At 43.8% G+C, this 22,919-nt stretch overlaps 1 protein-coding gene across 3 annotated transcripts in view; it reads right to left on the bottom strand.

Annotated features, from left to right (window-relative positions):
• The window catches only part of snx14 (sorting nexin 14), a 174,602-nt gene that overhangs the window by 23,365 nt on the left and 128,318 nt on the right, over positions 1-22,919 (bottom strand). For all 3 annotated transcript variants that reach the window (XM_063056561.1, XM_063056563.1, XM_063056562.1), the window contains 2 exons: positions 18,421-18,544; positions 17,098-17,262 (listed from right to left, as the gene is read on the bottom strand). In XM_063056561.1, coding sequence (XP_062912631.1) covers positions 17,098-17,262; positions 18,421-18,544 — 289 coding nt within the window. The remainder of the gene's footprint in view (positions 1-17,097; positions 17,263-18,420; positions 18,545-22,919) is intronic.

The following is a 22,919-nucleotide window of genomic DNA, read 5'->3' as shown; positions in this document are numbered from 1 at the left end:
AGTTTGTTGTCTTTTGCCCACTGGTTGATCACCCAAGTTGGTGCGGTCTTTCACTGATATTATTATAGTTATTATTCTATTTTGGAATTATTGAGTATGCCCACAAGAAAATGAATCTCAGAATTGTATATGGTGAGATATATGCACTTTGATAATAAATTTACTTTGAGGCCCATGGAATGGAACCGTCTAAATCTGAGGGATCAGCAGTTCAGTACTGACAGCAGGCAGTGCATCAGTAAACATAAGAGACATCAGAGCTTTGAGGAGCTGGACCATTGGTATGAAGTGCAAACTGACTGCTAATTGTGAATGCTCCAAACAGAACTCATATCATCTTGCCCTTCTCTCCTCAGAAACTCCTCAGTGTATCTCCCATTCCCACTCCAATGTGAATATTCGAAGCTCAGAGTAAATTTATTAGCAAAGTACATATATGTCACTATATACAACCATAAGATTCATTTTCTAGCAGGCATACTCAATAAATCCATAATAGAATAATAAGCATAACAGAATCAGTGAAAGACCGAGCTACCTTAGGTGTTCAACCAGTATGCAAAAGAACTGTGCAAAATAAATAAGCAATAAATATCGAGAGGGCGGAGCTAAAGATGGTGCTAGAGGGCGACTTCTCCCAGCTCATTAGTGAAAAAGTTAAATTCTTCCCATTCCAATGTCTCTATTTTCTTTTCTCAGCGTGGCTGGGGTCCTGTCGGGATCTTAGATCTACAGCGGTACTCAAAAACTCTGGTTCTGCCCATTCTTGGAGCTCGCTGACCGGCCACGTTTCAGTATGTCCAAGTGCGGCCTGAAGTTGGGTGACTTTGAGGCCTTGCACAGCCCTGTGGACCTGAATTATTGCCGGCATTGCAAACTGAAGTGTAGCAGAAACTGGAACATCAAAGACAGTGAGAGTTCAGTCGGGGGCTCTACACTCAGGATCGATCGCTCTCTCGATGGTGAGGAAGAGTTTGCTGCTGATTTTTGAGTCGGGGAACTCAGAATAAAAAACACTTCAGGCTCAATGTAGCATTGAAGTAGCAACAGATTGTCTCCCCTCTCACTGTGCGAAGAGCGGTATCTGTCTCTCCCTTGTGACAATAAGAGAGTGCCTGTGGGATATTGAAATGTTGGAGTGAACAGTTAGTTTTTGATGGACTGTAATCCATGGTCTCTCTTTAGGGGCTTTGCTGTTGCTCGCATGGTGGGTGGTGGGAATGCTGATGCTTTATGCAAGAATAAGTGAGGGTAGGGGAAGGGTTGATTCTTTTTCAGCTGCTTGTATGTCGGAGGGGGGGCAGGTGGGGGTTCTTATCTTTTTCTGTCATTGTCCTTTGAGGTTTTTTCTTGTGCTTTGAGGATGCATGTGGAGAATAAGAACTTCAGGTTGTAATACATTCCGGATATTAAATGGAACTATTGAACGATTAAACATGAGATGAAGAGTACTCTAAAGTGAGTCCATAGGATGTGGGAGCATCTCAATGATGGAGGAAGTGAAGATGAGTGAAGTTATCCACTTTGGCTCAAGAGCTTGATCGTTGAGGGGTAATAACTGTTCCTGAACCTAGTGGTGCGAGTACATTCTTCCTGATGGCAGCAGTAAGAAGACAGCATGTCCTGGTAGGGGTCCCTGATGAAAGATGCTGCTTTTTTCTGACGACGTTTCATACAGATGTGCTCAGTGGTAGATAAGAGCTTTACCCGTGATGAAGTACGCCATATCCACTACTTGTAGGATTTTCTGTTCAACGCCATTGGTGTTCAAAGGCACTGTGATGCAGCCAGTCAATAATATACTCTCCACTACACATCTACAAAAGTTTCACACTTCCTTCAAAGCATGCAAGTTCACACAAACCACATTCCATTCAAATTTTCCAACAAGTTTGTGCTTCACACTCCACAGAAAAGAACAATTAATATTTACTATTCACTGCTTTGAGGAAGGGTCTTTAAAATGAAACATTAACTCTATTTCTCTCTCTCTCTACAGATGTAGATTCCCAGCATCAGCAGGTTTTCGACTTTCCCCTGATACTCTCTGTTCTTCTGAGTATTGGTCTACAGTTTCCAAGTCATAACTATCTATTTTTGAAGTCTCAGCAAGTCTTAGCTACCAAGTTTTCCATAAATGGAATACTCCTTCGACAATATCTGAGCCATCTTCAACTAAGTCCTGCAAAGATTTGCAGAATCTCCCCAGCAGACCATTCAGCTCACGATGTCCACACTAGACTATCCACCAGAGCACTCACTAGACCCACCACCAGCCCCTTTTTCTGTGGCCTTGAAAAATTTTCACCTTTCTATCTTTATCCAATTTCTCCTGGATGACCACAGCGGAAGTTCTCACCACAACCCTATACAGCCCCAACCGTAATAGCCAGGCTATTAAAATTCCGGCGCAGTCTGTACGTTCTCCCCATGACCATGTGGGTTTCCTTCCACAGGCCAAAGACGTACCGGTAAGTAGATTAATTGATCATTGTAAATTGCCCTGTGATTAGGCTACTGTTACATAGGTAGGTTGAGTGCTGGGCAGTGTGGCTCATCTGTTCCATGCTGTATCACTAAATTAAATAAATAAATAACTCCAGGCAGCATGGCCCAGATTCCAACCAAATGCTACATCGATGCCTCACCGTAACCCTGGTTTTGTACCTAATATTCCTGTAAGTAAAAATCATAGTTCCATTTGTTATTAGTAATTTTCCATCCAGTATACATACTACTTTTAAAGATCTAACCAGACTTACAGGAGCTCCATCAGTCAGAAGTTGTTTTAATATGACACTTTACAAACTGTGTTAGACAATAGACAATAGGTGCAGAAGTAGACCATTCGGCACTACGAGCCTGCACCGCCATTCTGAGATCATGGCTGATCATCTGCTATCAATACCCGGTTCCTGCCTTGTCCCCATAACCCTTGATTCCCCTATCCATAAGATACTATCCAGCTCCTTCTTGAAAGCATCTAGAGAATTGGCCTCCACTGCCTTCTGAGGCAGCGCGTTCCACACCTCCACAACTCTCTGGGAGAAGTTCCTCCTCAACTCTGTCCTAAATGACCTACCCCTTGTTCTTAAACCATGCCCTCTGGTACTGGACTCTCCCAGCATCTGGAACATATTTTCTGCCTCTATCTTGTCCAATCTCTTAATAGGACTGACAAAGGGTCTCGGCTCGAAACGTTGACTTTCTCTCTTCCTAGAGATGCTGCCTGGCCTGCTGCGTTCACCAGCAACTTTGATGTGTGTTGCTATGCAATATACAACCCTGAGATTAGGCTGCCTGTGGAAGACACAAAACAAAGAAACACTATAGAACCCATTCAAAGGAATCAGATAAGTGGGTAACAGTCAGGAGAGGGAAGGGCAAGAGTCAGATACTAGAGAGTACCCCTGTGGCTGTCCCCCTTAACAGTAAGTACTCCTGTTTGAGTACTGTTGGGGGAGACGGCCTACCTGGGGGAAGCAACAGTGGCCGCACCTCTAGCACAGAGTCTGGCCCTGTGGCTCAGAAGGGTAAGGAAAAGAAGATGGCAGCAGTGATAGGGGACCATATAGTTAGGGGGTCAAACAGGTGATTCTGTGGACGCAGGAAAGAAACACAGATGGTAGTTTGCCTCCCAGGTGCCAGGGTCCAGGATGTTTCTGGTCGCATCCACGATATCCTGAAGTGGGAAGATGAACAGCCAGAGGTTGTGGTATGTATTGGTACCAACGACATAGGCAGGAAAAGGGAGGAGGTTCTGAAAACAGACTACAGGGAGTTAGGAAGGAAGTTGAGAAGCAGGACCTCAAAGGTAGTAATCTTGGGATTACGGGCCAGTGCCCACGCGACAGTGAGTATAGGAATAGAGTGAGGTGGAAGATAAATGCATGGCTGAGGGATTGGAGCAGGGGACAGGGATTCAGATTTCTGGATCAGTGGGACCTCTTTTGGGGCAGGTGTGTACAAAAAGGAAGGGTTGCACTTGAATCTGAGGGAGACCAATATCCTGGCCGGGAGGTTTGCTAAGGCTACTGGGGAAAGTTTAAACTAGAAATGCTGGGGGATGGGAACCGAACTGAAGGAAGGGGCGGTTGGCTCACAAATAGAGAAAGCTCGGAGACAGTGCGAGAGGGAGGATAGGTAGGTGATAGAGAGGAGATGTGCTCAGACTGATGGTTTGAGATAATGCAAGAAGCATCATGAACAAAGCTTAGATCATGGATCAGCACTTGGAACTATGATGTTGTGGCCATTACAGACTTGGATGGCTCAGGGGCAGGAATGGCTACTTCGAGTGCCAGGCTTTAGATGTTTCCGAAAGGACAGGGAGGGGGGCAAAAGAGGCACTGTTGATCAAGGACAGTGTCACAGCTGCAGAAAAGGAGGAATTCATGGAGGGATTGTCAACTGAGTCTCTGTGGGTGGAAGTTAGAAACAGGAAGGGGTCAATAACTCTACTGGGTGTTTTTTTTTATAGACCACCCAATAGTAACAGGGATATCGAGGAGCAGATAGGGAGACAGATTCTAGGAAGGTGTGATAATAATGGGGTTACCGTGGTGGGAGATCTTAATTTCCCAAATATCGATTGGCATCTCCCTAGAGCAAGGGGTTTAGATAAGGTGGATTTTGTTAGGTGTGTTCAGAAAGGTTTCGTGACACAATATATAGATAAGTCTACAAGAGGAGAGGTTGTACTTGATCTGGTATTGGAAAATGAACCTGGTCAGGTGTCAGGTCGCTCAGTGGGAAAGCATTCTGGAGATAGTGATCACAATTCTATCTTCTTTACCATAGCATTGGAGAGGGATAGGAACAGTCCAGTTAGGAAAGCATTTAATTGGAGTAAGGGGAAATATGAAGCAATGAGGCAGGAACTTGGAAGCATAAATTGGGAACAGATGTTCTCAGGTAAATGTACGGCAAAAATGTGGCAAATATTCAAGGGATATTTGCGTGGCATTCTACATAAGTACGTTCTAACTGATAAAGTTTTAAGGGTGTTGGGGAAGTAGGGACTGATTTTTAGAACTTTGCGCTTTGTCAGCCTGCCTGATTGATTTATACCCGCCCCGCGTGACTGCCTGATTGATTTGTGTAATACCCGCCCTGCATGACTGCCTGATTGATTCACACCCGCCCCGCGTGACTGCCTGATTGATTTATACCCGCCCCGTGTGACTGCCTGATTGATTTATACCCACCCCGCGTGACTGCCTGATTTATACCGCCCCGCGTGACTGCCTGATTTATACCCACCCTGCGTGACTGCCTGATTGATTCACACCCGCCCCGCGTGACTGCCTGATTGATTCACACCCGCCCCGCGTGACTGCCTGATTCACACCCGCCCCGTGTGACTGCCTGATTGATTTATACCCGCCCCGTGTGACTGCCTGATTGATTTATACCGCCCGTGACTGCCTGATTGATTTATACCCGCCCCGCGTGACTGCCTGATTTATACCGCCCCGCGTGACTGCCTGATTGATTCACACCCGCCCCGCGTGACTGCCTGATTGATTTATACCACCCCGCGTGACCGCCTGATTGATTTATACCCGCCCCGCGTGACTGCCTGATTGATTTATACCCGCCCCGCGTGACTGCCTGATTGATTTATACCCGCCCCGCGTGACTGCCTGATTTATACTGCCCCGCGTGACTGCCTGATTTATACCCGCCCCGCGTGGCTGCCTGATTGATTCACACCCGCCCCGCGTGACTGCCTGATTGATTCACACCCATCCCGCGTGACTGCCTGATTTATACTGCCCCGCGTGACTGCCTGATTTATACCCGCCCCGCGTGACTGCCTGATTTATACCCGCCCCGCGTGACTGCCTGATTGATTTATACCCGGCCTGCGTGACTCCCTGATTTATACCGCCCCACGTGACTGCCTGATTGATTTATACCCGCCCTGCGTGACTGCCTGATTGATTCGTGTAATAACCCACCTTGCGTGACTGCCTGATTGATTTGTGTAATAACCCGCCCTGCGTGACTGCCTGATTGACTAAGATAGCTGACTTCTGCATAACTGTCAAACCACAAAGAAGACTACCTCATTCTGTTTGCAAATGTTCTGTAACGATTAACAACTCCTTGTATGGTATAAAGGCCAATGCTGTACTAACTAAGTTAGAGGTTCGACATGCGCCCCCAGAGGGCGAGGAACTCTGTCCCTCTGTTCTGCGGCTCCGCACCTCTCGCCGGCTGAGCTTGAGAAAATAAACTGAAGCCAAGGATAAAGTGATAAATTGTTTTCTGTGTGGTTATTGGTCCAGCGAATTTAAGCTTACACAATGAGACAGGGAAAAGATGGTAGGGCACAGGAACCATGGTGCAGAAAGGCTGTTGAAAATCTGGTCAAGAAGAAAAGCTTACAAAAGGTTCAAAAAACTAGGTAATGAAAGAGATCTAGAAGATTATAACGCTAGCAGGAAGGAACTTAAGAATGAAATTACGACAGCCAGAAGGGGACATGAGAAGGCCTTGGCAAGCAGGATTAAGGAAAACCACAAGGCATTCTACAAGTATGTGAAGAGCAAGAGGATAAGCGTTTAAGAGAATAGGACCAATCAAGCGTAACAGTGGAAAAGTGTGTATGGAACCAGAGGAGACAGCAGAGGTATTTAATGAGTAATTTGCTTCAGTATTCACTACGGAAAAGGATCTTGGTGACTGTAGGGATGATTTACAGTGGATTGAAAAGCTTGAGCATGTAGATATTAAGAAAAAGGATGTGCTGGAGCTTTTGGAAAGCATCAAGTTGGATAAGTCACCAGGAGCGGACGAGATGTACCCCAGGCTACTGTAGGAGGCAAGGGAGGAGATTGCTGAGCCTCTGGCAATGATCTTTGCATCATCAGTGGGGATGGGAGAGGTTCCAGAGGATTGGAGAGCTGCAGATGTTGTTCCCTTATTCAAGAAAGGGAGTAGAGCTAGCCCAGGAAATTATAGACCAGTGACTCTTACTTCAGTGGTCGGTAAGTTGACGGAAAAGATCCTCAGAGGCAGGACTTATGAACATTTGGAGAGACATAATATGATTAGGAATAGTTAGCATGGCTTTGTCAAAGGCAGGTCGTGTCTTATGAGCCTGACTGAATTTTTTGAGGATGTGACAAAACACATTGATGAAGGTAGAGCAGTAGATGTAGTGTAGATGGATTTCAGCAAGGCATTTGATAAGGTACCCCAAGCAAGGCTTATTGAGAAAGTAAGGAGGCATGGGATCCAAGGGGACCTTGCTTTGTGGATCCAGAATTGGCTTGCCCACAGAAAGCAAAGAGTGGTTGTGGCAGGTGATATTCTGCATGGAGGTCGGTGACATGTGGTGTGAATCAGGGATATGTTCTGGGACCCCTTCTCTTTGTGATGTTTATAAATGATCTGGATGAGGAAGTGGAGGAATGGGTTAGTAAATTTGTTGATGACACAAAGGTTGGGGGTGTTGTAGATAGTGTGGAGATAGAGGTTACAGCTGGACATTGATAGGATGCAAAACTGGGCTGAGAAGTGGCAGAGGAAGTTCAACCCAGATAAGTGTGAGGTGGTTCATTTTGGTAGGTCAAATATGATGGCAAACTATAATATTAATGGTAAGACTTTTGGCAGTGTGGAGGATCAGAGGGATCTTGGGGTCCGAGTCCATAGGACACTCAAAGCTGCTGAGCAGGTTGACTCTGTGGTTAAAAAAGCATATGGTGCATTGGCCTCCATCAATCGTGGGATTGAGCTTAGAAGTCAAGAGGTAATGTTACAGCTATAAAGAACCCTGGTCAGACCCCACTTGGAGTACTGTGCTCAGTTCTGGTCGCCTCATTACAGGAAGGATGTGGAAACTGTAGAAAGGGTGCAGAGGAGATTTACAAGGATGTTGCCTGGATTGGGGAGCATGCCTTATGAGAACAGGTTGAGTGAACTCTGCCTTTTTTCCTTGGAGTGACAGAGGATGAGAGGTGACCTGATAGAGGTGTACAAGATGATGAGAGGTATTGATCGTGTGGATAATCAGAAGCTTTTACCCAGGGCTGAAATGGCTAACATGATAGGGCACAGTTTTAAGGTGCTTGAAAGTAGGTACAAGTGTCCCCCGCTTTTCGAACGTTCGCTTTACGAAACCTCATTGTTACGAAAGGCCTACATTAGATACCTGTTTTCGCTAACAGAAGGTGTTTTCACTGTTACGAAAAAAGCAGCGCGTGCCCCGAGCAGCCCTTCCTCCCCCGGATTCGGAACTGCGTTCTCGCCAGCATTGCTTAAATATGTGCCTGTGAGCAGCCGTTAGCAAGATGAATTCTAAGGTATCGGAAAAGCCTAAAAGAGCTTGTAAGGGTGTTACACTTAGTGTAAAACTAGACATAATTAGGCGTTTCAATCATGGTGAACGAAGTAAGGACAAAGTGAGTTTGGCTTGTGGAAGTTGACGAAGATGATGTTGAAGAGGTTTTGGCATCCCATGACCAAGAACTTATAGATGAAGAGCTGATGCAATTGGAAGAGGAAAGGAGAACAATCGAAACTGAATGCAGTAGCGAACGGACCGAAAGTGAAGTCGTCCAGGAACTGAACATGAAGCAACTGCATGAGATTTTCGCTGCAATTACTGCAGAAAAATACAACTTTAATTTTGAAAGGGTACATCAGTTTAGGGCATATTTGCAAGATGGTTTGAGTGCTTACAAAGAACTGTATGATAGAAAAATGCGCGAGGCCAGCAGTCAAGCATACTGTCGTTTTTCAAGCCTTCCACATCAGCCACAGCAGACGACAAACCTCGACCTTCGACGTCGAGGCAGGCAGACATAGAAGAAGGTGACCTGCCTGCCCTGATGGAAACAGACGACACCTCAGTGTGCCATACCCCAACCACCGAGCCACGGACCGATACATTGCCACAAAGAATGCAGCGGTAGCCAGGACACACCCAACACATCTTTAAGAAAAAAGCCAAAACAAACAAGCAAATTAATTAGGTGCCGCCCGGCACGTATTTGTCGGCCCAGATCAGAGGCGATTGCCGATTGCGTCGCCTCTGATCTGGGCCAACATCTACGTGCTGGGCGGCACCTAATTAATTAGCTTGTTTATTTCAGCTTTTTTCTTAAAGATGTGCTGGGTGCGTCCCGGCTACCGCTGTACCCCTGCATTCTTCGCGGATCGGTATCAGTTGGCGGCCTGGAGGTTGGGGACCACTGCACCACCCCAACCTCCGACGACTCAGCCTAACACACCATCATCAGTGTGCTCGGCGCTGTCTTCCCAATTCCGGTTAGTGATACTACACTGTACATACATCATTTCTACTTTGTGTATTTTTATGCATTATTTGGTATGATTTGGCAGCTTCATAGCTTAAAGGTTACTGGAGAGTGCTTTTGCCAAGAGTGCTTGCGTGAGATTTTCGCTACGGAGAACAGTGCAGGCAATGATTGTAGAGAAGTATTTCTACTTTATATAGGCTGTGTATTTATCATATTCCTGCTTTTACTATATGTTACTGTTATTTTAGGTTTTATGTGTTATTTGGCATGATTTGGTAGGTTATTTTTGGGTCTGCGAACGCTCACAAATTTTTCCCATATAAATAAATGGTAATTGCTTCTTCACTTTACGACATTCCGGCTTACGAACCGTTTCATAAGAACGCTCTACCTTCGGATGGCAGGGGAAGCCTGTACAGTGGAGATGTCAGGGGTAAGTTTTTTTTTATGCAGAGGGTAGTGAGTGCCTGGAATGGGCTGTCGGCAACGGTGGTAGAGGCGGATACCATAGGGTCTTTTAAGAGACTCCTGGATAGGTATTTTGGAGCTTAGAAAAATAGAGGGCTATGGGTAACCCTAGGTAATTTCTGAAGTAAGTACATGTTTGGTACAGCATTGTGGGCCAAAGGGTCTGTATTGTGCTGTAGTTTTTCTGTTTCTATCCAACATCTCATGTATAAAAAAGAACAAATCATGCAAATGACAGAAAAAAATGCTGAAAAAATACACACAGAATATAAAACATCAAACCACAAGAGTCCTTGAAAGAGTCCAAAAATGTTTAGTATAGTGCAGTTCATTTCAATATAACGTTGCCCTGTAGCCTTCAATGCGTTGGCAATTGAAGAGCTTTTCCAGATGCCGCTGTGTTGCGAGATGTTTTCACCATCTACTCTGTCCTTCAGATCTCCAAAGTGCATCACCAGGCATAAAATCCATTGGCCACCGCTCTACCCAATTTACCAGCTAAGCAGGCAGGTCATCTTGCAGCCTAAGAACACCACCAATTTACTATTCATCTTTCCACATTCATTTCTGAAGGGTTAAATTCACCTTATCCCTCTTTTTGTCTACGTCTTTAGTATTTTTAGTTGGTAAAATCTAAAATTTTACCAGAGGTTTTTCATCCTAACCTCTGGCTGTTCAGAATTAATAATGTAATTTCCTTTCTTTCCTGTCAATTGTGCATATTATTTATATAGATGGAGTTATACCAGATTCACAGGGGAACAGAGGCATATCACACTGATTTACAACGTTCCCAATGCCCGCCACTTCATTTGACTTTCAACCTATCCACAATCAAATCACGTGACCTCTTGGTTTTCTGAGAAACAGCCACTGAGAAAATGTGATTCTGTAGAGACAAGCTGATTCTAGGAAGGATCAAGGCGGCAAATGTCAACAGGTTGTTTCTTCAGACTGGAGTTCAGTACTACTGGTCAAAGTATCAAGACAAGGAGTCATGTGGGACTAAGAAGGAATTCCTTTATAAGTACGGCTGTCAGTTTTAAAGTTTTCAACCTCAGAGGGCAATGAATATTCATTCATTGACTATGTTAAGGACTGAGATTTGGTAGGACTGTGGAAGTCCAAGGAAGTAAGAAGGTTATAGGAATCAGCAGGTCAGCCCAAGACGGTGGTGATGACATACGGTGATGTTTTGTATGCAGCTCACAAAACTACTATTCTCCTAAATAGAGTACTTCTGGACTGGGATCACTGCGATCTGCAGGCTGTAATTTCCTTTTGGGAGGCATGCTTTGGAACCGTTTGAACCATCTGTCATTTGTGTGGTCTCCTGAAGGTTTCAGTGAACTGAACTCTCAAGAATGGAGGTACGGCAATCGCTGCAGCGGCTATTGCTGGGTTGGACTTAAGGCTGGACTGTAACGTCGGAGCCCAAAAGTGAAAAATGAACCGATGTTTCACTGATTTATGCACCGAGCCAGATTAAAAGATGAAAGCACTGAAGCCAAGGGCAGAGGAGAAACCCATGTTCAGTTCACTTTTCCATGTTAGTCAAGATCCCCCACCTGAGCTCGTCCCATTCTGCTTCGGGTTGACTCATCTCCCTCTCTCTACTCGCGCTAACACTGGGCAAGAGGTGCAGGAGTCTTTGGTCTACACTGCCGCCAGTTTCGGGAGAAGTTGTGCTCTGCAGCTGTTCGGCTCCTAGACTGGCTTCACTCAACTGTGTCCTGAACTGGCTCCATGGCTGTAGACTCGCTTTCAGGGATTCTCCACTTCATGTTCTGTGTATTATTTGTTCTTTTATCCCACATTGGGCGCTTGTTGTGTGAGGTTTTTTGTGGATTGTACTGTGTTTCTTTGTTTTGTGGCTGCCTGTAAGAAGACAAATCTCAAGGTTGCATATGGTATACCCACTTCCATAATAAATGCACTTTGAACTCTGAGCCACAATCGTATTGATAGTGAGGCAGGACTGGGAAGCCACGAGGCCTGAGCACGACTAACATAGATAAATTTTTATATCACTAGACTTTCCACCTGAGAAAGACTTTAATGAAATCTGTATCCAGTGGTCTGTTTTCATTTTTACTATTTAGTTTTCCCAAGTAGAATGTAACTGGTTCCTGGTGAATCCTCAACCAGTTACTGCCACAATTAATGAGCGAAGGATAGAAATATGATCAGTATCTAGGAATAAATTTATTTTTGGTTGAGGACTTATTTCTCAAAGTGGTGCTCCCCTGAAAGATTAAACTAATGTTGACCTGCTCGACAATCATTTCTGTAAGTGGCAAATTTGGAAGTATGCTAGAATTCAGAATCCACCGCATTGTACTGTTGTTTACAGGAGGGTGGGGCAAACCAAACGCAGGGCAGTTGGCTTAATTTCAATGGTGAGAACATTACGGTAATCCATTCTAAGAATAGTTCAAGTAATTCAAGCTGTCATTTGGAAAGGCGGGGAAAGTCAGTATGGATTTAGTAATTTATGCTTAGCTAATGTGACTGTACTTGCTTGAAGAGCATCGAAACCTTGCTAAAAAAAAATCAAGCACACTGTGGGGTGGCGCAGTAGCGCAGCGTTAGCGCAACGCTTTTCAATTCCCACTGCTACCTGTCAGGAGTCTGTACGTTCTCCCCCTGACCACATGGGTTTCCTCCCACAGTCCAAAGACGTACCAGCTGGTAAGTTAATCGGTCATTGTAAATTGTCCTGTGATTAGGCTAGGATTAAACAGGGGGGTTTGCTGAGTGGGGTGGCTTGAAGGGCCAGTGGGGGGGGGTGCAGAATAGATGGATAGATAAATAAAAGTAAAAGCACATACAGTAGAGTGATTTAAGTACAGAATAGAGAAAAATGTTCGCAGATGTTTGCAGCATATTGGTGCATGGTTGACAAAGAGAAGACTTTAGACTGCAGGATCATATGCTGTGTAATCATTTCTAGAAAACTGTAAAATAAAACTTATTCCAAGATACTTAGGAAGCTCAAAGCTCTCTGGTGAATAAGTACATTCGATTCACACACTATACCCTAGGGTTCAGAAAAAGGTAGCTGAAGAGACTGTAAAGGCATTAGAGTTAGGAACAGTCCTGATGGCTGGCTAATTGCAAATATCACCCCACCCTTTAAGAGAGGGAGGCAAAAGACAAGAAATTATAGGCTGATCACCCTGACTTCTGAGATCGGTAAAATTTTAGAGTCCATTGTTAAGGATGAAGTTTCGAGGTACTTGGAAGCAAACAATCTGCTGAACTCAGCATGGTTTTCTTAAGAGGAAATCTTGCCTGATAAATCTGTTGGAATTTTTTGAGGAAATAACTAGCAGGATGGAGAAAGGAGGGTATGTGGCTTTTGTTTACTTGGATTTTCAGAAGGCCTTTGACAGGGTGCTGCACATGAGGCTGCTAAACAAGGTAAGAGCCCATGGTATTACAAGAAAGATTACACGAATATACAATTGGCTGACTGGTAGAAAGCAAAGAATTGGAGTAAAAGGGGCCTTTCCTCATTGGCTGCCAGTGACTAATGGTGCAAACACAAGGAATTCTGCAGATCTGGAAATTCAAGCAACACAAATCAAAGTTGCTGGTGAACGCAGCAGGCCAAGCAGCATCTCTAGGAAGAGGTACAGTCGACGTTTCAGGCCAAGACCCTTCGTCAGGACTAACTGAAGGAAGAGCTAGTAAGAGATTTGAAAATGGGAGGGGGAGGGGGAGAATCAAAATGATAGGAGAAGACAGGAGGGGGAGGGATGGAGCCAAGAGCTGGACAGGTGATTGGCAAAAGGGATATGAGAGGATCATGGGACAGGAGGCCCAGGGAGAAGGAAAAGGGAGAGGGGGGAAAAACCCAGAGGATGGGCAAGGGGTATAGTCAGAGGGAGAAAAAGGAGAGAGAGAGAGAGAGAAAGAATGTGTGTAGATAAATAAATAATGGATGGGGTACGAGGGGGAGGTGGGGCATTAGCGGAAATTAGAGAAGTCAATGTTCATGCCATCAGGTTGGAGGCTATCCATACGGAATATAAGGTGTTGTTCCTCCAACCTGAGTGTGGCTTCATCTTTACAGTAGAGGATGGTGTTCTGGAAGGGTCAGTGTTGTATTTGCTGTCTTCCATGTCATATATTAATGATCTGGATGATAGAATCAATGGATTTGTGGTCAGTTTGCGGACGATACAAAGTCAGATGGAAGGGGAGGTAGTGTTGAGAAAGCAGGGAGTCTGCAGAAGGATTTGGATAGGTTAGGAGAATGGGCAAAGTAGTAGCAGATGGCATACAGCATTGGGAAGTGTATGGTCATGCACTGTGGTAAAAGGAGTAAAGGTTTAAACTATTTTCTAAATGGGGAGAGAATTCAGAAATCAAAGATGCAGAGGAGTCTTAGGATTCCCTAAAGGTTAACTTGCAGGTTGAGTCGGTGGTAAGGAAGGCACTTGCAAGGCTGACATTCATTTTGAGAGACTAGAATATAGAAGTGAGGATATAATGCTGAGGCTTTATAAGGCATTGTTCAAACCACATTTGGAGCAGCTTTGGGCCCTATATCAAAGGAAGGATGTGCTGGCGTTAGCGAAGGTCCTGAGGATGAAAGGGTTAACTCTGAGCCCGTACTCGTTAGAGTTTAGAAGGTTGAGGGAGGATCTCATTGACACCCACTCAATACTGAAATGTTTGGATTGAGTGGATATTTCCTACAGTGGGAGAGTTTAGGACTAGACAGCACAGCCTCAGAACAAAAGGAAGTCCTTTTAAAACAGAAGGTGGTGAATCTGTGAAACTCAGTGCCACAGACAGCTGTGGAAGCCAAGTCATTGGGTATACTTAAAGCAGAAATTACAGGTTCCTGCTCAGAAAGGGTATCAAAGGTTCTCTGAACAAGGAGGTGAGAGGGAATAATAAATCAGTCATGACCGAAAGGCACAGCGCACTCGATGAGCTGGATGGCCTATTTCTGCTCCTGTGTCTTAATGCAAGGAAGTGCATTTAAGGAAGTAAAACAAGGCAAGAGAACATACAATAAATAGAAACATTAACTGTTGTGGAGGAACAAATGCTGTGGCCACACATTTTTAAAGGTAAAAGTCAGATCAATAAGAAAAAAATTGCTCGGCATTTAAAACCAAGTCATATTTTAAAATCAGTTTAATGCTCTTGCTTTTTTTCTGTGGTTTATACTACTTCATCAACATACTCAATACTTTTAACTGTCACATAAAGAAAATGACCAGTACAGAATTCCTATGCATAAGAAATATTGCGAAGGTACATCCGTTTTGATCATGTAATGAAGCTGAAAAACTATTTTACGCCTTTATATCGAGTAGACTGGATTACTGCAATGCACTTTTTACTGGCTTTATGAAGCAATCTATTGACAAACCTCAGCTCATTCAGAACGCCACTGCGAGACGTTTAACTAAAACAAAGGTGAGGGAGCATATAACTCCCATCCTAGCTACTCTGCATTAGCTTCCTGTAGCTTTATGAATTGATTTTAAACTTCTCTTAATTCTTTGTTTTTAAATTTTCAATTGCCTGGGACCGGAGTACTATACATCACAGAATCACTTTCATTTTATAATCCTGCTCATGCTCTTGGGGTCTCTTAATTTAAAGCAATTTTCTCAAAAGATATTTGGCAGGTCAGCTTTTTTTGAACTATGTTCTAAACCATGGAATTCAATACCTAAACCTATAAGGGATGCTGACTCTGTTGACACTTCTCAAAACCCAGTTGAAACCTACTTAACTTGCTTTTAACTAACACCTTTCTGTCTTTTATTTTCAGGTTTGTACTTTATCTCATTATAAAGCACTTTGAACTACATCGTCTATATGAGAAGTGCTCTATGAATAAGTTATTATGGTTACTATTATTAAAAACTCAAGTGTGTATGAAGTCAGTCTGTGAGCAACTGAAAGAAAAGAGCTGAAGGCAAATTCTGAATGGATTATGAGCAAAGTGCTGGCAGCAGAAAGAACAAAAAACACTGAGTTACATAAAACCATTGACTGCCTCAACTACCTGACCGTTTTAACATGGGAAATTCAGCAATGGGCACTCAGCAAATTTTCACAAAGAGCAAACAGACAAAAATGCCAGATATCAAAAATACATTCTGTTCATACTGATCCAAAGAGAAATGGAGCATCAAAAAGGTGGGCAGATGCCCTCTGTTCTTTGATGAGCAATGCATGGGATCATTACGTCACCCTCAACTGTGCAGCATCCCCGAGGACTGCAAGCCAAATCTAATGGTCTTGAACCCACAGACAAATACGTTATTACTAAGCACTTTGGGTGTGCTGGAAGGGGGGGGTCACGCTCTTGGAGGGAGTGCAAGAGGGCTGAAGCGGAGTAATCCAGAGGAACTTGTGGACACACAGGGCACAAGGAACAAGCTACCTCCCCCACTAGTGATCTTAGTGACGCAATGGTGCCAAGATAACAACCTCTCCCTCAATGTCCAACAAAAGAGCTGATCGTGGATTACAGGAGGAACGGAGACAAGCTCCCCCCGATCAACATCAACGGGACTGCAGTTGAAAGGATGAGTAGTTTCAAGTCTGTCAATATACACATTACCTAAGATCTCTCCTGGACTGTACACACCAGCTATGTGGCAAAAAAAGCCACAACAGCGTCTCTTCCACCTTAGGCGACTGAAGGAGTTTGGCCTGAGCCTCCAAATCATCAAGACCTTCTACAGGGGCACTATTGAGAGAATACTGACTGGTTATATCACTGCCTGGTACAGGAACTGCACCAATCTTAAATCGCTGAGCACTGCAGAGAGTGGTATGGACAGCCCATTGCATCTGTAGATGTGAACTTCTCTCCATTGAGGACATTTACAGCAGCAGGTGCAGAAAGAAGGCCTGGAAGATCATCGGGGACACCAGTCACCCCAACCATAAACTGTTTCAGCTGCTTCCGTCTGGTAAACGGTACCGCAGCATTAAAGCCAGGACCAACAGGCTATGGGACAACTTCTTTCTACAAGCTATTAGACTTATAAATTCACATGTCTGAAAATTGCAACAGAGCCATAACACAAAGACTTTTACCCCCTGACGTTGTGGGACAGATGTATGATTTAAATTTTGCTAAATTCAATTCAAATCCCTTATTCTCCCTTTCTAATAAGCAGCATCTCCCCTCCTCCTCTTCTTATCCACGTCTCTCTAGGTGCATTTGTGGTCTCTTCATTTCCTGCTTCCCTTTCATGTATCAATGCCAAAGCAGATGATGGGTTGAAAGAGGCCCAGTCAGAGTGCTGAAGGCAGTCAGCAATGGGAATCTCTGATGTGGCCTCTGCCCTCATTAAGTTCTGCTACTCACCTCGCAGCAGAGTTATAAGGGAGACCACTCGATGCTCCTGGAGCAACCGGTCCAGCTTTCGCTGAAGGTAATTGTTTGCATATGCCTCCAGTGTGTTCTTCAACAGAATGCGTCCACCCATTAGGAAATGATGCAGCCAGTCTGGGATGTGAAAAACAACACGGGCTGCAAATCAAAACAAAATCCAACTGTTAGCATATTAAACTTAGTTGTCATCTGTAGCATGCTTGGATCCTTCACTTGGGTTGCCCCCCTCTAGAGAAAGCAGTGGTATTCAGGGGGATCAGATAATCTGTTGGACACATAGCTAGTGTTCCCTCACTCACATTTCCCAATGGGGAGATCAGCAACCATTGGTACAAATCAGAGGACATCTATAGTGGACTCCACATACAGTCTGAATGAAGACTTCCAAATACAAAACTGAACACAAGACCCTCCCAATGTCACTCCAACCAAAACATGTATGATATTATAAACATTATGTCGTGGTTACTGCTGCTTCTTCCAGGGAATCCCTCAAGACCAAGTATGATTAACTTCCAATTTAGGTTTGTGGGTTCTGAGGCTGGTGTGGGACACTGACTCTTCCCGAGAGAGGGCAGGATGCCTAACAGAATCTTGCCACCACCATCCTCTGCATCCTATCGCCAATAAACCAGCTCACATTGGAATTAAACTTTTGGATCAACTGACAATGCAGGGCCTTGTCAAATGTCCATACAGACAACATCTACTGCTCTACCTTCATTAATCTCCTTAGTTGTCTCTTCAAGGACCTCAAGTTAGTGAAACAGGCTAAGCACCTCACAAAGCCATTCTGACTCCCCCTAATCAGTCCCTGCCTTTACAAATGAACACCAATCCTTATCTACAACGTTTTTATGGCAGACTTGTGGACAAAGTTTATTTTAATATTGCGCTTATACACCATTTTTTAAAAAAAAGAATATACTTGAGAACTTTCTTTATTGCACTAGTTTGCATGTTTTTTTTATGATCTGCTTTTCTCCAATAACACTCAAGGGTGAATGGGTCAAAAATAACAAAGTGACTTTGGGGAGAGAGGTAAATCCAGAGTAATTATTCCCTTTGATAGGTTAATCCAGAAAGAGTAGACACACTTTCAGAATTAAAACTATTCCCATGAGAGTAGGAAGCATATTTTTATAATGGAAAGCTTTGAGAGGTTCTGGATGTCACAAACAACTTTTCAGGACTAAGTTTACAAAATCTCCATGATCATATTAAAGGATCAGAATTACAAAGGGCTCAGGCGTTACACAAATAGACTTGCTGACTTGAACTATTTAGCTCACTTACCCACATACATCATGTAATCATAAATGCCATCCAATGTTGTCATTTCCATGAAGTAGTTCTGATTGTACTTCTTCTCTATGCTTTCAGAGCGATTAGCGTTATTTTTATACAAGTCAGTAAAAAGCTGAAAGATAGGAATCCATTAAAAATACCAGTTGACGTTTCCTTCCACAGCATGGTGCTTTGTATTAATTGACACACGTGGTGCCATTTACTTTACAAACGCTTGGTCCTAAATACAATGGAAACAGGTCACAGATATACAGTAAATCATAAACCTGAGAAAGTCTGCAGATACTAGAAATCCAGACTAACACAGACAAAATGCTGAAGGAACTCAGCAGGTCAGGCAGCATCGATTGAAGTTAATAAGCAGTTGATGTTTCGGGCCAAGACCCTTCTTCAGGGCTGAGAAGAAAGGAGGAAGGTGTCAGAACAAAACTGTGAGGGGAGGGACAGGAGGCTAGCTGGAAGGTGATAGGTGAAGCCGGATAGACAGTACTTCTTATGATTCCCTCAATAAGGCAGCAAATAAAACAGAACATTTGAAACCTGGTTATTGAAAACTGCACTACAACGAATCGCCAACCCACTGCCCCATGATGCTCAAACAGCATCATGAAGCAAAAACAAAAGCAGAATTAGTTTTGAAGTGAGATGCGATAAAAGTCATCTTGCACCATTCAATGGACACTTGCAGACATGAGTGACCACGACACATTTCATCATTACACATTCCATGTTCTATTAAGAGCACTGCCGGGAGCTTGGGCCACAATGGATTAGCCATCTATTCACTGGAGCTCTTAGCCTTCCACGTTGGCATTGACCCTTCCTCCTACTGCCAATATTCAGCCACCATTCTGACCAAAGGTTCCCATCTGATATCACTGGGACTGCCAGAGTCCCCGGTCATTGTCTCTCATACTTTCTTCATGCCAGTTCCCGATCACCAACTGTCCAATATGTCCCTCTAGCCACACCTGAAAACCCCAATATGTCAATGGTAGACAGAAATAATCCCAGCTCGGAAAATAAAGCAGCAAACAGCAGAAAGCATTGATGGGAGTCGTTGAAAAATGCCGAACCGCAGGGTGACCTTAGGCAGAGCATAAATCAGGAAATTGTAACAGAGATAATCAAAATCACAGGGCTTTTAATCTCCGTACAGACCGGGCAAATCAACTCAATGGCAATATTGTGGAGGACAATTTCATGGAGTGCATATGAGGCATTTCCTAGGTCAATATGCTGATGAACTACCAGGTAACAAGCTATTTTAGAATGAGTATTGTGCAAAAAGAAAGGGCTAAATAATTAATATTTTTGTAGTCAAAACAGCTTGAGGGAAGAGTAATAACTAAATGATTAATGTTAACTTAAGAGTGAAAAAGACTGAAAACTGAGATCTTAAATCTAAACAATTCAGCAGTTTATTGGGAGCTATACTAAAAGGTATGACAACAATGGATTAGTGTAATGTGTCTGCATTTAAAGCACAAAAAACTAACAGGAAAAAACACCAGACAAGAGAAACTAAAGATAGGATTTGATTAAAGATTAAAACTAACTGCTAGTAATATTGTCAAAAATTGTGGGTAGGCTGAGGATTAGGAACATTTCAGAACTCAGCAATGGATGACCAAGACATTCAAAATGAAAGGGAATGCAGAATATGACAATAATTGAGCAAGAAGACTAAAGCAGACATAATGGCTATGTTAAAAAAAGAAAAGATGAACAGAAATTAAAGTGGGTCCCTCACAGAATGGGTCAGGAAGATTTATAATGGTCCATAATGGTAAATGCAGAGAAATTTACTGTATCATGGATAAAAGCAGGTACAGAGGAGATGTCAGGGGAAAGTCTTTTTACGCAGAGAGTGGTGAGTGTGTGGAATGGGCTGCCGGCGGCAGCGGTGGAGGCGGATACAATAGGGTCTTTTAAGAGACTCCTGGATGGATACATGGAGCTTAGAAAAATAGAGGGCTATGGGTAAGCCTAGGTAGTTCTTAGGTAAGGACATGTTTGGCACAGCTTTGTGGGCCAAAGGGCCTGTATTGTGCTGTAGGTTTTCTATGTTTCTAAAATATAAATAAAGCAACAAGTTAAAAACGGAATTGTGTATTATTAGTATGAATGGGTGCCTGGTAGTCGATGTGGACTCTGTGGCAAGGGGCTTGATTCTGAGGCACTAAGAGATACCAAAGAGAGAACTAGCACCCCAGAAATCAGTACGAGCTAGTAATAGAGAAATCAATAGGAGAGAAAGCCAGTAAAATCCCAGCCGCCAATGATCTACACAGCAAGGTTAACTATGCATGGATTATCGTTGTCAAAAATGCCATAGCATAGAATGAATAAAATAGAGCGGCTTGGTTGCTGTGTGTAGATCATTATACAGTAGGTTAGGTCTACTACTTCCTAAAAGAGAAAACAAACAACCAAGAAGTGTAGATCAGTTAGCTTGACATCAGTAGTTGGGAAATTGCTGGAACCTATTATTAGGGAAGTGCTAATACTGCACTTAGAAAGATTAGATTCAACTTTATCGTCATTATGCCGAATACAGATACAAAGCCAATGAAATGCAGTTAGCATCTGACCAGAAATGCAAAGAATAGTGTTATTTACAAAATAACTGCGAATAAAAAGTAAGTGCTACAGCACACAAATATAAAAGTACTGAGACAGTACAATATGGGTGCAATACTGCTCAGCGCTGTGATGTGAGGTTCAGCAGGGTCACAGTCTCAGGGAAGAAGCTCTTCCTGTGCCTGCTGGTGCAGGAGCAGAGGCTCCTGTAGCGCCTACCGGATGAGAGGAGAGTAAAAAGTCCATGGTTAGGGTGAGATGCATCCTTGATAATGCTTTTCGCCCTGCCCAGGCAGCGTTTATGGTAGATGTTCTCAATGGTGGGCAATTGGGTGCCGATAATCCGCTGGGCAGTTTTCACCACATGCTGGAGTGCTTTGTGGTCCGATACGGGACAATTGCCATACCACACTGAGGTGCAGTTGGTGAGTATGCTCTCAATGGTACAGCGGTAAAAGTCCGTCAGTATCCTGGGGCAGAGGTGAGCTTTCTTGATGCTCCGCAGGAAATAAAGGTGCTATTGTGCCTTTTTGATCAGGATGGAGGAGTTCAGGGACCAGGTGAGATCCTCGGAAATGTGGATACCAAGGAATTTGAAGCTTGATACACACACCACTATAGCTCCGCTGATGTAGATGGGGACATGAGTGTGGCTCCTAGCATGCCTGAAGTCCACAATGATCTCCTTGGTCTTCTGGGTGTTAAGGGCCAGGTTGTTGTCGGCACACCATGCGGCCAGGTGCTAGACCTCGTCCCTGTAGGCCATCTCGTCATCCCCTCTGATCAGGCCAACCACCGTGGTGTCGTCTGTGAACTTGATTATGGAGTTCGAGCCATGTACAGGAACGCAATCATAGGTGAAAAGGGAGTACAGAAGAGGGCTCAGTATAATAACAAATAATAGGATTCGACTGAGCTCAGCACTGAATCATGAAAATGAAATCATATTTAACAAAGCAGGTACAGGTTTTTGAAGTTGTAGGTAAATGAGTGGATGTAGTGCATATGGACTTTCAGAGTCCCTTTGATTAAGGTATAAGGTAGTTTTAATTGGGAATGATACTCGTGCATGGAAAGAGGACGAGTAGGCATGAACAATTTACTTTGAGAAATTAGGACATTCAAACTGGTACGGTAACACAGATTGATGTCAGAGTCCCAGCTGCTAAGAATCTATATCACTGATTTAAAAGAAATGTTCCCCTCCAAGCTGGGTGGCAGTAGGGCAGAGATGCCTCGGGTGGCTAGGGGAAGGCCAGGTGTCTGACTGAAGGCAGAACCGACGTGGAGAAGAAGTGTGAAACCTCACCACTTGGTAGGAAATAAAATTAAAAAAAACATGTTTTTCTATATACAGTAAGAGACCAAAAAGCTGCACTGATCAAAGGGACTTGTGTGTCCTTGTACACCAGTCAATGTGTGCAAGGACAGAAAGTAAATGGAGGCAAATGGTCTTTTGCTCTTCGTTGCAAGATGATTTGAAATTACGTGGAAAGGCATGAGACTGTTATATGGAGCCCAGGTGAGACTGTATCCAGAAGAGTTTGTCTGTTCCTCCTACCTGTGACAGAAAGAGTGCAGTAAAGGTTCACCAGATGGATTGCTGAGATGAAGAACTTATCCCTCAAGGAGAGAATGCGGCAAGGTGGCAGCAATGGCTATTGGCAATATTCTGCAGACAGTTCACAAACAACTTCTTTTCCTCCTTCTTTTAAATATACTTCTACCACTAATCTGTGTGCGATTGGAGCCTGCCATTTACATCTTGATAACGCAAACAACAGGAATTCTGCAGATGCTGGAAATTCAAGCAACATACATCAAAGTTGCTGGTGAACGCAGCAGGCCAGGCAGCATCTATAGGAAGAGGCGCAGTCGACGTTTCAGGCCGAGACCCTTCGTCA

Source organism: Mobula hypostoma, chromosome 8, assembly GCF_963921235.1.
Source record: "Mobula hypostoma chromosome 8, sMobHyp1.1, whole genome shotgun sequence".
Taxonomy (NCBI): Eukaryota; Metazoa; Chordata; class Chondrichthyes; order Myliobatiformes; family Myliobatidae; genus Mobula; species Mobula hypostoma.
This window is presented reverse-complemented; position numbering and strand designations above follow the sequence as displayed.